The sequence below is a fragment of the Propithecus coquereli genome, unplaced genomic scaffold (genome assembly GCF_000956105.1).
Source record: "Propithecus coquereli isolate 6110/MARCELLA unplaced genomic scaffold, Pcoq_1.0 Scaffold358, whole genome shotgun sequence".
NCBI lineage: Eukaryota > Metazoa > Chordata > Mammalia > Primates > Indriidae > Propithecus > Propithecus coquereli.
The window spans coordinates 1246750-1261524 of NW_012149263.1; the positions used below are offsets into that span (position 1 = coordinate 1246750).

General features: G+C 57.3%; 2 protein-coding genes across 2 annotated transcripts; both read left to right on the top strand.

Moving 5' to 3' along the window:
- Positions 1-289: 289 nt before the first annotated feature.
- GAPDHS (glyceraldehyde-3-phosphate dehydrogenase, spermatogenic) lies at positions 290-10288 on the top strand. The gene is made up of 11 exons (XM_012651614.1): positions 290-356; positions 3194-3359; positions 4187-4283; positions 4458-4564; positions 7428-7518; positions 7593-7711; positions 8084-8165; positions 8472-8623; positions 8795-8957; positions 10020-10117; positions 10207-10288. Exons 1-11 carry the CDS (start codon positions 290-292, stop codon positions 10277-10279), a joined length of 1215 nt encoding a protein of 404 aa, XP_012507068.1. The 3' UTR covers positions 10280-10288.
- A 408-nt stretch (positions 10289-10696) lies between these two features.
- TMEM147 (transmembrane protein 147) lies at positions 10697-12613 on the top strand. Its single transcript, XM_012651615.1, has 7 exons — positions 10697-10910; positions 10989-11058; positions 11618-11677; positions 11763-11899; positions 12036-12120; positions 12210-12331; positions 12417-12613. Exons 1-7 carry the CDS (start codon positions 10834-10836, stop codon positions 12538-12540), a joined length of 675 nt encoding a protein of 224 aa, XP_012507069.1. The 5' UTR covers positions 10697-10833; the 3' UTR covers positions 12541-12613.
- The last annotated feature ends 2162 nt before the right edge of the window (positions 12614-14775 follow it).

The window sequence follows — 14775 nt, forward strand, 5'->3', positions numbered from 1 at the left end:
CACTCTAGCTGGGCGACAGAGCGGGACTGCCTCCAAAAAACAAAGTTGGATTCCATTCCAGACGCCAGCGGGTGGCCTTGGAACGGGTGGCGCACAGAGCGCAGACGTCACTCGTCTCGACGGGAGGCCAGGCGGCGGAGGCCCCCAGGTCTCCAGCCTGCGCGCCGCCTCCCCTGTGACGTCACTGGGTACTGTGACGTCACTGCAGGAAGCTCCGGACCCACTAGCCCCGGAGGTCCCGCATTACGGCAGGTCCCGGGACGGCTGAGCAGTGATACCTTAGGTGACCATGTCGAAACGCGACATCGTCCTCACCAATGTCACCGTTGTCCAGCTACTGCGACAGCCATGCCCGGGTGAGGGAGATGGCAGGCGACCTCGGGGAGGGGAAGAAAGCGTGGTCCGGGAGCGCCTCCACCCCCACAGGGGGCGCTGTGACTCCGAGCCCTCCTTCCGCGAGCGTGGGCCCGTCTAGGGCGCGGGGGGGGAGACGGGAGGCGCAGGGGTGGGGCCGCTCCTCACCTGCCCTGTCCCTTCATCCGGGAGCCACGTGCCGCCCTCCCTCCAGCCCAGCCCTCATCCCCACCCCTTACCCACCCGGGTTTGCTGGCAGGTGGTTTCTGCGGCCATGGTGGAGGAGCTGGGACTCTGCCCCCAGGGTGGAAAGTGTGGAGATACCGAGGCTGGAGCCCGGGCGGGGCAGAAGAGGGTTTATGAGGGGCATCTGTGAGGACAGCCCAGGCAGGCAGTGCTGCCACATAAAATTCGTGTTCCCGGTGACCCGTGGGGAAAGGGGCCGCTTGGGGTGTTGGTGGGCTTTGTCCTGTCTGTAGTGCAAAAGCAGGAACGCCTGAGACCTGCCAGGGTCCTGCGAATCATTTTATGGGGGTGGGCTCACTGAAGCCTCACCTGGTGAGGCCAGTGTGTTCACTGTCCCTTTTTACAGAGCTGTTGGGGACGGCAAACCGCTTTCGCCTGTCAACAAACAGCTGGTATAGCTGAGATTCTGCTCATGGCAGCAGGACTCCAGACCCCTTGCTCGCAGCCACTGGGCCGTCCTGCCTCACCCAGCCAGAGGGGGTGTGTGACCCCCACCACACACACACACACTAAACAAAGTCAGGTCTCCCGGGAAGGCAGCCCCCATCGGCACGCTGTTTCCTCACTTCCTCCTCAGGGGTCCGGCCACTGGAGGGCAGGTGGGGCTGGGGTGGGGCGCCGCTTAGGCAGGGCTTCTGGCCCGGAGACCCTGGAAGACACAGCCACAGACAGATGTAACAGTCACGGGACTCAAACCCTTCCCTGTCATCATTGCTCTGTGACCTCAGGCTTCATTTTCTCCTCTGGAAAGTGGGTTTATAGCACACGCCTCACAGGATTCAGAGAGCCGATGTGTGCAAAGAGCTCAGAACAGCACCTAGCTGGACAGGCAGCTGCTCCCTAGCCGGCACCCCACTCCCAGAGCGCAGGGGAGAGGACCGTGGAAAGCTGGGGGAAGCTGGGAAAGGAGGGCCAGCTGAATTTCTTCTGGAAGGTCACTGAGTGGGCTCAGATGCCCACTCTTAACCCAGATGGACAAATCTACCCCTTTCATACCAAAAAGAGAACCCCCAAGAATGCAAACATCCTCAAGGTCGCCAACAACCACAGGGTCACTGCCACCCGGAAACACTGACTGATACTACTTTCTGAACTGGTTCTGCTGTTGGAAACACCCACAGTCCAGCCTCAGGCCACAAGGGAGAGAGGAGGGAAATGGGGCCCCAACTGCTAGGGGTGCCCTGCTCCTAGCCCCACCTCCTCCCAGGCGCCTAAGGCAACTCCCACCATCCCCCTCCAGCCCCTCCCCAACCCCTGCTCTCTCCCTGTCCTCATGGATAGTCTTAGGATCAGACTTTCCCTCCTCCTCTGTTAAAATCAGCTCCCACTTGTGGGCCTTGAGATCCCCAGGAGCCCTCATAGCAGCCCTGGGTGGAGGATCAGCTATGACACCTCGGAAATGAGACAGAGGGGGTCGTTAACTTGCCCAAGACCACACAGCAGCAGGTGATGGAGTCAGGGCTGGCATCCAGGCCTGACTTCCCAGCTTGCAACCCTCTGCCACCCAGGACCCCTAAGCCTCCACTTCTCCCCTCCTCTCCTCAAGCCTTCATCTGTGGCTCAGGTAGGAGCACAGCTCTAAGCACAGGCGGTTTTAAGCGCAGTACAAGAGTGGGAGTGTGTGCACGGACAAGCCGAAGCTGACAGGAGTTTCCATTTGTTTCGTACAGTATGATACGGTGTTCCCTAAACTCCCCTGAGGATAAGAAATACCTGGAGTGCTTGTTAAAAACAGGATTCCTGGCCGGGCACGGTGGCTCACGCCTGTAATCCTAGCACTCTGGGAGGCCGAGGCGGGCAGATTGTTTGAGCTCAGGAGTTCGAGACCAGCCTGAGCAAGAGCGAGACCCTGTCTCTACTAAAAATAGAAAGAAATGATCTGGATAACTAAAAATATACAGAGAAAATTAGCCGGGCATGGTGGCGCATGCCTGTGGTCCCAGCTACTCGGGAGGCTGAGGCAGGAGGATCGCTTGAGCCCAGGAGTTTGAGGTTGCTGTGAGCCAGGCTGACGCCACAGCACTCACTCTAGCCCGGGCAACACAGTGAGACTCTGTCTCAAAAAAAAAAAAAAAAACAGGATTCCTGGGGCCTCAGTACAACCTAGAGAGTTAGATTTTTCTGGAAAGAGGCCTCCTCCGGTGATTCTTACCATCAGAACAGTTTGCGTACCACTGGAATAGGTCAATTATCAGACAAATTTGGGAAACTATCTTAAAAATACTAATGTGTGGAATGTTTCCTAGGCCCCACGTATATTACCTTATTCAATCTTCACAATGACCATCTAAGAGAAGTACTATTATTACCTCCGTTTTACAGAAGAGGAAACTGAGGCACAGAGAATCTCACCCCGAGCAATTGTTAAAAATATATGCCCACCCACTGGGACTCTCCAGGGAAGGGGTCCTGGCACTGGTGTTTTAAAACAAGTCCACCCCTCGCTCATTCTGCGAAGCACCGGGCTGGACAGTCAGGGCCCAGGGGCCGGGAGCCAGCAACAGGTTCGAGATGGCAAAGATGGTTCATTCTCTCACTGCCGTGGTGGTGCAGCTCATCCCACACCCCTGCTTCTCCCTCCCCCGGCCCACAGTGACCAGAGCACCGCCCCCACCTGAGCCCAAGGTGGAGGCAGAGCCGCGGCCCCAACCCCAGCCTGAGCCAGTCAGGGAGGAAGTAAAGCCAGCTCCGCAGCCGTCTCTTCCCCCTCCTCCTCCGAACCTTCCTCCACCCCGGGAGTTGACCGTTGGCATCAATGGGTGAGTCTACTCTGGCCCCTGAGCAGTTCCTGGAGCCTCAGAGCCCAGCCCCCTCCGCTGGTTGCTAACTGGGGATGTCCACGGCTCTGCGGGCCCTGGAGAAACAGCAGGGCATTAGGCTGACGGGGTCCCGCCCTCAGGGCTCACGTTCAATAATCAAAGAAACAAGATGGCTCGGTGGTGTGTGTCGTGAGCAGTACAGACCTCGGTGGTACCGTAAGGCTGGAGAGGGCAGCATTAGCGGAGGTAATCAAGGAAGGCCTCTGGGAGAAGGTGACATCGGAGTGAGGCCTGAGAGATGAAAGGCGCCAGCTGTGCCCCTTGCTGGCGAAAGAGCCTGCCAGGCCGAAGAACAAGTAAGGGCTCTGGGTGCAGGAGGCAAGCTCCGCATGTTGAAGGCCGGCAGGAAGTCGGTGTGGCTGGTGTAGAGCAAGCTGGGGGAGGAGAGAGGGACCTGGCAGGGGCCTGGGACACCATGGTAAGGAGTTTAGATCTTGTTTTGCTGAGGGACAAACGTGGAGATTTTCATGCCAAGAGACATAATCTGACTTGAAGTTTTAAAAGATCCATCCAGCTACAAGGTTAAGAATAGGGCAAAACACATAAACAAACAAAAAAAGAATAGGGGTCAGGGGACAGTTGGAGAGAGGAAGCAGAAGAAGCAGTGGAGAGGCTGGCGAGGTCATCTGGGCAGGAGGGGATAGTGGCCTGCACAGAGGTGGCTGCCTTCTTCCCCCAGACAGAGGATTCCCGCCCGGTCCCCTTGCGTGGGCCTCCTCTCCATTACCCCTTCTCTCCCATCCTCTCCTCCGCCTGGTCCCGGCCAGATTTGGACGCATTGGTCGCCTGGTGTTGCGCGCCTGCGTGGAGAAGGGCGTTAAGGTGGTGGCAGTGAATGACCCGTTCATTGACCCGGAATACATGGTGAGCAGCCTGCAGAGAGCCGGAACAGGAAGGGTGGGACTAGGCGGGGAGGGGGTCTGGGCAGCTCTGTGGATGGCTCCAGCTGCAATGTGGAACCTTCTTCACCAAGGTGGGGACGCTCTAGGGATGCTCGCTCTGCCGCCCCGAGACTAGCAGCCGTTCTGTCTTCTGCAGGTGTACATGTTTAAGTACGACTCCACCCACGGCCGGTACAAGGGGAGCGTGGAATGCCGGAATGGGCGGCTGGTCGTGGACAACCAAGAGATCTCTGTCTTCCAGTGGTAAGGGCAGCATCTGTCTGGTGTACGCCTTGACTAAAATGGGATTCCAGCTTCTCACGTGGGGTTCAGAAGCCCCCACATTGTGTGTGCATGCCTCTGGGTACTAGTTTGGAGAGGGGGTCCCAGAGAGGTCCTTGAACCCTAAAATGGTTAAGAAGCCCTTATCTAGAAAGATGTCCCCAGTACTCAAGAGCGTTTTTTCTTTAAAACACACGTGCGTGTTCCTCCGAGGCGTATCGACTCAACATGTCTGCAACTCAATGCTTGACTCCCCTTCCAGCCCCAAACCTGCCCATCTTCCATCCCGGAAAATGACTGCGACATCTAGCCGAGCCCTTCCAGGCGGGCCCCACAAAGCAGCCAGGTTACTCCCCTGCGAAATCCCCCAGTGGCTTCCCATGACCCCAAGGATAAAATTCAGCTCCTGACGGGCCCCCCAAACACTATGCACCCACCCGAAGCCTCTCCACGTCACCTCAGCCGCACTGGCCACCCACCTCTTGGGACCCAAGCCAGCGCCTCTCACAGCTGGGCAATGTCATTTCGCACTGAGACTACCCAGTTCATGCTGGTATTGATACTGATCTTTCGTTTAAAGATAGGTTCTGATTCTGTAAGTCAAAAGCAGTAACTCTAGACGTGTAATATGCTTCAAATACGAACATTTGCAAGATACCAAAAGCAATTAAAAATGTATAAAGAGGGAAACAGTAAACTTACCTTACCTTTCTAATGTGAACTCTTAGCCACTGCTGGCCTGTGGCCGCGAGGCTCTTACACTCATGCACGTGCAGGCGGCAGGCACGCCGGGGAGACTTCTCCAACCCCAGGCAAGCTGCGGCCTTCCAAGCGCCCCTCCGAGCAGTTCCACTCTCAGCCCTTCCCTTTGTACTTGCGGGCGGTGGGTGGGTGGTAAAGGGCCAGGGAGGGCTTGTGGGGAGCTGGGCGGGGATGGGTGCAGGCAGTCGGGGGTGGGGAGAGGTAGGGACTGCAGAATCAGTGAAAATGGAAGCTGCTTGACCCAAGTTTGAAATCAAGACAACAAAAACAATCTCGGTAGAGAGTTCATCATGCAGACATGGTGTCCTCTCCCAGCTCAGCCCGGGTACCATCATTCTTGCCAACTCAGGGCATTCCCCCTCCCCACGCCCACACAGCCACTCCCTCCACCCACACCCCCACGCTGCCTTCTCTGGTCACTTGTACGACACAACAGTCCTCCTCCCCCTGCGCTGTTGGTGTTGCCCGGGCACTCGGCACAAGCCATGTTGTGTGTACTCTACCCTGCTCCACCCCGTCCTAGTTGGGTGACCTTGGGCAAGGGACCAAACTTGCCTGAGCCTCAGTTCCTCCCTGTGTCTGATGGGACCACACCCACCACGGTGGTAGCTGGGAACCCAACTGGAGTTAACAAGTGTTCATGGAACAACTGGAAGGGCATTTTCCCACAGGGCCACAGCCTTGCAGGGAGGGCCCCATGGTTTGTGCTCACCACGGTTGCTTGGCACGAGCAGGTACAGACCCTGGCTCTTGGTAGACATTCAGTACTTCCTCGAAGAGTGAATGAATGAAATGGAATCCTCAAAACAGCCCTCTGGGCAGAAGGGTGGGGCCCATGACAGCCTGGGGGAGGGGCTGGGGTCTTCTGGGGCAGACTGTTTGCCTCATGCCAGCTTAGCAATTGCTGCAGAGGAATTTGCTCAAGTGTCCCCAGCTTGGAAGGCAGGAAACGGGGGGCATCAGAGAAGAGCTAGTTGGGCCAGATGATGAAAGTGTGGACTGACAGAGCAGAAGACCAGGAAGAGAGAATACCCATGTGCTACGGGCTAGGGAGAAGAGGGGAAGCCTGCTCGTTCATTCATTCATTCAGGCAGTGTAGCTAGGAACGCAGACCCGAGGGCCACCAGCCCGCACTCCAGCCAGCTCTGCCTCTTACTCCCTTCACCTCTGCCCTGATGCTGGCTCCTCCGAAAAATGGCAATAGTAGTACTTACTCCTTGGGTTGTGAAAGTTAATGAGTTTAACACAGGTAAAGCACTTAGAACACGGGCCCATGGCAGGTGTCCAGTAAACATGTGTAGAATGGCTAATCAAAAAAAAAAAACAAACCCACACATTGATCAAACCCCCATGGAGGGAACAGGCTCAATGGCAAAGGAGACAGACAGACACTAACAAATAACCACAGAAGCAAAGCACCCAGTTATTTGTATGCAATTTATTCATCTAACGCTTGTTTGCTAAAGCCAAGTAGAAAACAGCAATACTACATGCTTAATGTTCCAGGTACAAACGTTTGTCAAAACATCAAGTAAAAACGTAAACTTTTTCTAATGTAAGCCACCAGCCACTGCTGGCCCCAAGGCAGCCTCAGACTCCAGTTCTCCCCCAAGAGCTGCTCTCTGGCCCCCGTCGTAGTAAAGACATGAGGGGAGGGTTCATGGAGAGGTGGCCGGGGCTGGGGACCAGAACGCAGCTGGGCAGGCCTCACTGTCACAGGGCCCACATTCTGGGCAGCTCATGGGAAAAGGGTCTGGCCTGGCTGGGAGTAGTCAGGGAAGGCCCCCCCAAGAGAATCGAGGCCTGAGCTGGGGAGGAGGCCGCCTCTACCCAGCCATAACAGGAGCGGTGCAGTCAAGAAAGGAAAGGTGGCCCGACAGGGGGCAGTGAGGAAAAGCAAGTCCGGCAGGGTTGAAGCCACCTAGGGAGGCTGGGCGTGTGTGGGGCGGGGGCACAGGTGGGCTTGGGCGGGCTGGTACCTGCAGGAATGCATCGGGTCAGGCTTTTCGATGGCGAAGGCTGTGGACTAGGCTGGCAAAGCCTGCACGGGGGAGACTGACTCAGCCCTGCCACCCCTCTGCAGCAAGGCGCCCAAAGAAATCCCCTGGAAGACTGTTGGGAGCCCCTATGTGGTAGAGTGCACAGGCGTGTACCTCTCCCTAGACGCAACTTTGGTAAGCGGGGCGCCCCAGGGCTGGCTGGGGGGCTGTGGTGCTCGAAGCACCTGACACTCACGCTTCCTCCCTAGGACCACATCTTAGCAGGCGCCCAGCGTGTGGTCATCTCCGCGCCCTCACCAGATGCACCCATGTTTGTCATGGGTGTGAATGAAAACGCCTACGACCCTGGCTCCATGAACATTGTCAGGTAACAGGGCAGCAACATCCTTAAGAACGTGAGCGGTGCCTGGAGGGCACGCCAGCCTGTGGAGGGGAGGGTGCAGACTCGCCCTCCCCACTCCCACCCCTACCAGGGCCCTGCGTCTCCTTCCCAAAGTCCCCGCACCTATCAGGTCAATGCTACCTTGAAACTGTTAGAAATGCACGACTTCTGGAGAACACGCTTGGGGAGCTTCCCCCAGCTGTCCCTGGGGTGCCTCCTTCAGTCTGAGGCAGCCCCGCTGATCCCTCTCACCCCCTTCCCAACTATTCACAAAATCCGGCCTGTGTGCAGACTCTAGAAGGGGTAAGGGTGGGGCGTAGCTCTACAGCTCGCCTCACAGTGCCCGGGCTGTTTCAGCAACGCATCCTGCACCACCAACTGCCTGGCCCCGCTCGCCAAAGTCATCCATGAGCGTTTTGGGATCGTGGAAGGGCTGATGGTGAGTTGGGAACGAGGGGCTGGGGCAGGAAGGATGGCAGGGAAACCCAACCTCTTCTTCCCAGGCCTTGCTTAGTGCATGGAGTTAACAGGAACAGACTGGTTTTGGGAGGAGAGGCCCACCAGTGGCGAAGTCTGTTAAAACACTGTACAGCCCTCAGGCAAGGCTGGACCATGGCCTGCATGAGCCCCTCCTGTGGTCTGTGGTTGGTGGCCCCAGCAGCCTCCACCCCTAGGCCACCATCCCAGCCTTGGGGAAAAGAGGGATGGGAGCGTGGGCCTTATCTTGGCCTTCTTCGTCCCCAAGACCACAGTCCATTCCTACACGGCCACCCAGAAGACAGTGGATGGGCCATCAAAGAAGGCCTGGCGAGATGGACGGGGTGCCCACCAGAACATCATCCCAGCCTCCACCGGGGCTGCCAAAGCTGTGGGCAAAGTCATCCCAGATCTCAAAGGGTATGAGGAAGGAAGCTGCAATGGTGGTAGGGGGGGCACACCCCAGCAGGACTGGACTGGCCCTAAATCCTTAAGGGGAAAGCAGGGGCCTTGGCCAACCCTCAAGGTAAGGGGGAATGGAGGCAGACATTCCTAAGTTCTGACTCCCATCCCTGACATGGGATTCTCCAGGAAGCTGACAGGAATGGCCTTCCGGGTACCAACCCCAGACGTGTCTGTCGTGGACCTGACCTGCCGCTTGGCCAAGCCTACCCCCTACTCGGCCATCAAGGAGGCTATAAAAGCAGCAGCCAAGGGGCCCATGGCTGGCATCCTTGCCTACACCGAGGATGAGGTAGGGGCTGAGGAGAGGAGACCCTGGGAGGAGCCCTCTGGGGAGGGCATGTGATTTCCACTTGCCTGAGAGCTGCCCTCCATGTGCCAAGATACAAACTGCAGAGCTGGGAAGGTAGATCTCCCTGCCTCAGGGCCTTTACACTTGCTGTTCCTTTGGTCTGGAAAACCTACCACCCAGGTGGCCACACGGTCTGCTCTCACTTCAAGTCTCTATTTCAACGTTCCTCCTCGGCAAGGTACCCCCTCAAAAAGATGTTTTTTGTGGCCCTATTCAACTGAAACTTCATTTCATAGTCATTGTTGACCCCAATAGCATGTGCATGCCAAGAAAGAGATTTAGGGGGTATCTCTTCATTTCCTTCCAGCCTGGCACACAACAAGTGCTCTTAACATGCTCAGAGAACAAAAGAGAACAGCTCCTACTTTTTAGCATTTGCTTGCGGCCAGGCCATGGCCAGTGCCTTCCATGTGAGGAGTTGATGTCACCGTCAGAAGTGCCATCTCTGTATGTCGTCCACCTTGGTGCTGTCTCCCTGCTTTAGCTCACGCAGGTCCACTCCCACACAGCCTCCGGGACCTCTTGCTTTAACGGAACCAGATGGTATCACTCCATTGCTGAAAACTCCCCTGTGGCCCTTAGTGTGAACCCACACTAGGGCTAAAACCCTCAGGACCTCTGGCCTGCAGCTCTTTCCACCTCAGACAATGCATTGATTGAGGGCTCCAGTTGGCCAGATCCTCCTAGTCAGCCAGACCCAGGCTCATGGCCACCGCTCAGAGAGGGCCTCCATTCTGGCCCATTCCAAGTGCATGCATTATTCCTAGGAAGTAATACATTGGTACAGCATTAGGATGTTTGGGGTCTGTGTCCTTTGGCCAGTCCCCCACAGGCAGAACCCCCACCTGCCTAGGTCACACCCTGTCTCCAGAGCTGGGACACAGGAGGGAAACAGCAAATACTGTAGATAAATGGATGGACAGCGTGCCTAAGCGTCCGAGCCTGACCTCCTGGAGGTTTCTGCTCTGCCACCCACACTTACCTTTTAAATCTGTCGCTCAGGTCGTCTCCACGGACTTCCTCAGCGATACCCACTCCTCCATCTTCGATGCTAACGCCAGCATCGCACTTAACGACAACTTCGTGAAGCTCATTTCCTGGTAAGGGGGAAGTGATCAGAGAATTGTGGGGGGAAACTAAGAGGTGGTCTGGAGGGACCCCCTTGAACCTCCCTTCCCTCCCCTCACAGGTACGATAACGAATATGGCTACAGTCACCGGGTGGTCGACCTCATCCGCTATATGTTCAGCCGGGACAAGTGAAAAGAGGGAGGGCCCCTCCTTTGCTTCCCTGTGCTCCCTGACCGGGACCTGTCCCTCCTGTACCCGTGCTCGGCCGCCCGGCCTGAGGGCTCTGCACCGCTGGGTCAATGATGAAATAAAAACGAGTGCTCACGGTTGCGCCCCGTGCCTCTGCGCCGATCACTGCGGGTTCAGATCCGGGTTTAGGGCCGCCACACGCTTACTCGACCGGCCTGCGCCCACGGGCAAGGGGTCACGCTCGGCTCGGAGCCCGGTTTCACTTCAGGGAAACGGGGATAGCAATGGTCGTGGAAGCCTGGCGTGGCCGGAAGTCGGTATCCAGAGCACCCGGCGCGAGAGCTCAGGGAACCAGGGCCGTAGCACCGGCGCTCTGACGTCATCAGGCGCGACGCCCCAGGCCAGGACTACCTTTCCCAGAAGGCCGTGCGCGGGCCGCGGCCAGTCAGGTGGGCGCCAGGCCCCGGCCCCGGCGAGAGCGCCGGCGGAGGCAGCGACCCGCGCCCGGACACGCCTCCTCGCGACCCCCGCGCCGGCGGGCCCGGGCGGCTGGCATTATGACCCTGTTCCACTTCGGGAACTGCTTCGCCCTCGCCTACTTCCCCTACTTCATCACGTACAAGTGCAGCGGCCTGTGAGTGCGGGGCGGGGGCGGGCGCGGGGCGGAGAGGGCACGGGACCCGGGCCGACCCCTCACCGCCCGCTTCCCCAGGTCCGAGTACAACGCCTTCTGGAAATGCGTCCAGGCTGGAGTCACCTACCTCTTTGTGCAGCTATGCAAGGTGAGGGCCGCCCGGACGCCACGTGTCTGGCCTCCAGGCTCTCCAGACCCAGGGGCCCGCCCTCGCGGCATGTCCCCACGGTGGGACCGCCCCCGGGACTCCGCATAGGGACGGCTCCAGAATACCTACAGAGGATGGACTATAGAAGGGGTGGAACCTGAGAAAAGGCCTAGAAGCAACTTTTGCGTAGCACTTAGTAAGCTTGGGAAAACCTCGGTTGTGTGGTTGGCTAACAGGTTTCTTGGTATGATAAGAGTGATAAGCAACCCCCATGGTGTCACACAGTGCTGCTAACACTGCCCGAGTAGCCACCTCTGCACCTCCAGACCGACTCAGATTCCTTGTGATCACCACAGAACTCAAATGTCCTCAGGGACCAGGTCACCTACCCTTGTGTATCCTCCAGTCCTACAATCTTGCCGCCATCTGATGCTCCCTCTCCCAGATGGGCCGCCAGAACCTCGGTGTCCTGCCCTCCACGTACACACTGACTTCCCACAAAACCCACGTGGATTATCCCCTCTCCTTGAGGTGACCTCTTTCTGTTTTCTGTTCTCAGATGCTGTTCTTGGCCACTTTCTTTCCCACCTGGGAAGGTGGCATATATGACTTCATTGGGGTGAGTGGGGCAAGGGCGGCGAAGGGAGTGCAGGAGCAGGGCCCCCTGGCCTCTGTGCTCACTGAGGCCTCAACCTGACCCACAGGAGTTCATGAAGGCCAGCGTGGATGTGGCAGACCTGATAGGCCTGAACCTTGTCATGTCCCGGAATGCCGGCAAGGGGGAGTACAAGATCATGGTTGCCGCCCTAGGCTGGGCCACCGCCGAGCTCATTATGTCCCGGTGTGTGCAGCAGCCTGGAGCCCAGACTCCTGAGAGAGGACACGTGGGTTCCACGGGGTGCTGGAGGGTGGGGGCTCAGAGTCTGGGTACTAAGGGTGTCTGGGTAGTGGAGAACCCCTCCCGTTGCCTTCCTCAGCTGCATTCCCCTCTGGGTCGGAGCCCGGGGCATTGAGTTTGACTGGAAGTACATCCAGATGAGCATTGACTCCAACATCAGTCTGGTACGCAGTTCTTCTCTGCCCCCTACATACGTTTTTGCTGATGGCTACTCCTCTCCAAGGCCCGGCCCCGACTTTCTGCCTCCCTCTAGGTCCATTACATTGTTGCGTCTGCCCAGGTCTGGATGATAACGCGCTACGACTTGTACCACACCTTCCGGCCGGCCGTCCTCCTGCTGATGTTCCTTAGTGTCTACAAGACCTTTGTCATGGAGTGAGCTGGGTGGGGTTTGAGGCTGGGTCCAAATGGGGAGGGGGGTTGTCTCTTCTCCTTCTCTCATCGTGATGTTTCCCCACAGGACCTTCGTCCACCTCTGCTCCCTGGGCAGCTGGACAGCACTGCTGGCCCGAGCAGTGGTGACGGGGCTGCTGGCCCTCAGCACCTTGGCCCTGTATGTCGCCGTTGTCAATGTGCACACCTAGGCTTAGTGTCCCAGACATACCTGTTCCCTGCCTCTCTCCAGGTTTTAGTGAAGTAAACAGTATTTGGAAAGTTGTTTCTACCTCCATTTCTCTTTCTCTTGGGAACTGTCTCTCAATACCATGTCCATCTGGGTCCCAGATGCCCTCATTCTGGCTTTGGAACCAGGCGGACAAGCTGGGAAGCTAGCCAATACACCAACGTGTCTTGTGTTTCTGGAGCAGTTCCTCAGGCTCCTTGTTTTCCCAGAGTAGACTGCAAGTTTGAAGTAAATGACCTTCGAGCGGTGGCAGAGGCCAGGGCCCTCGGGGAACAAGTGGTAAGGGAAGCTGGAATCCAAGAGAGGGCTCTTGGGGCTCCTCCTCTCCTCACAGCCTCAGCCTAGCCCTCTCCTGCATTCCCTGGCTGGTTACCTCCTGGCCCCAATCTCCTCTCTCTGATCCATCCTCTCTGGCAGCCAGGGGGCTGTATCCTAAACCCATCCTATTCCATCATCCTCCCCTGCTCATAGTCACTTGTGCCTCCTCATCGCACCGTGGACAGTCTGACCGCTTGACTTTTAGTTTTGCCCTTGACCTCTTTGGAGCTGCTCCTTGGAGTTACCTGCCCAGCCAAATTCTTAACATCCTTCCAGCCACAGGGCCAGTACGGGGAGTCAGGGCTGGGGGGCAGACTTGTGATTCTGAGCTCCTTAGTGCTTGGGCTCAGTTCTGTGGCCCTCAGGTCAAATCGTGGGTGTCTTCTCAGGGTGGAACACAGAGACAGCTACAGCCAGACAGAGCACTGAGCTCGCCGTTGTCCTGGATGTTGTCCTGGACGCCATCCCTCATCAGCCCTTTCTTGCTCCAGTACTGGCAGCTCCCTGCCTCTCCCTGAGGGGGATGTGTGAGAAGCAGGGCTTTGAAAGTCATGTCTAAGCTCCACCTTGATGCAAATCCTGCCCACTCAGGAAGGTGCTCCCTGGCCCTGGGGTTCCCAAGTGAGATGGGACAATTGCCCCCTCCCTACTCCACCAGGCTGTTGAGATCTTGCATGATGTTATTTAGCCTTGGGCCTAGGAAAGCACGAAGGACAGCTCTGTTCAGCTGTGCTATGACAGTCTTGATGTTTTCAGAGGGAACATTTATCCTCAGACTGAGGAGCCAACATCTAGCCCCACCCTTCTTCATTGCCCTAAGTAAACACAGGGTCCGCAGGTCTCTTGGGGGTTGAGAGTGATTGGTTGCCTTGACTTTGACGTCGAAAGGAAGATGGGGTGCTCTCCCAGCCCATCTGGGTAGATACGTAATGGGGTCATTTTCTCCCACACATCCATCCCCTGCCCTGCCTGTCCCTTTACACGTATTGGGACAAGTGAAGGTTGCAGAAATGACCAACTGTCTGAAATGCTCCCAATTACATGGGGCTCAGGGAGAGACTCGAGTTAGAGTTGAGATGGGAGGAGCACAGGCCAGAGTGATCAGGGCTGTGACGGTGTAGCCTGGGCCGTGGTAGGGGTGTGACGAGCCAGGCTGCGGCCATCAGGGTCATGATGGGGAAACACGGGTTCTGGGGACCCAGAGTAGTTCCTGACCTGGCCTGGAGGCAGTGTGGGCTGTCCCGTGGCAGGGCTGTGTGAACTGAGGCCTGAAGAATAAGGCAGAGAAAAGGAAGGATCAAGGCAGGCGCAGGGTCTTGCAGTCAGAGAGAGGGCCTGGCTTCTCCGGGGAACAGAAGAACTGGTTGGAACGAGTTCAAGGCTTGTGAGGCTGCAGAAGTTGGCAGGGGTCCACATCTCAGAAGGCTCTGAAGGCTGGCTGGGGGGTAGCCAGGGGGCGAGAGGAACCTGGAGAGTTCTAGGCAGTGGAAGGACAAGGCCAGATTTGCCTTCAGGAAGCTCTCCATGCATTGTGTTGGGGGGGAGAGCAAGGCCAGGGCTGGACCAGAGCGGGGCTGGCAGGGTTAGGAGCAGAGTGGCTAAAAGCCAAGTAGAGAGATGTTGGGGACCAGTGGGCTGTGTCTTTTTTTATCGATGGGGGCACCGTAGGGAGATGACAGGTAAGGAAGGAGCAAAGAAGTCCAGGATAATACAAATTTGGGGCCCACAGTGTGTCCTAGGGAGAAGGAAGCACACTGATGGGGCAGTGGGGGGAACAGGTTTGGGGGATGATGCAGAAGCCAGTATGAGTCACCTGTGACACACCGGCGGAGGCTGGAGACGTGTGGGTGTCACTGCAGAGAAAACTGAGGCCATGGGC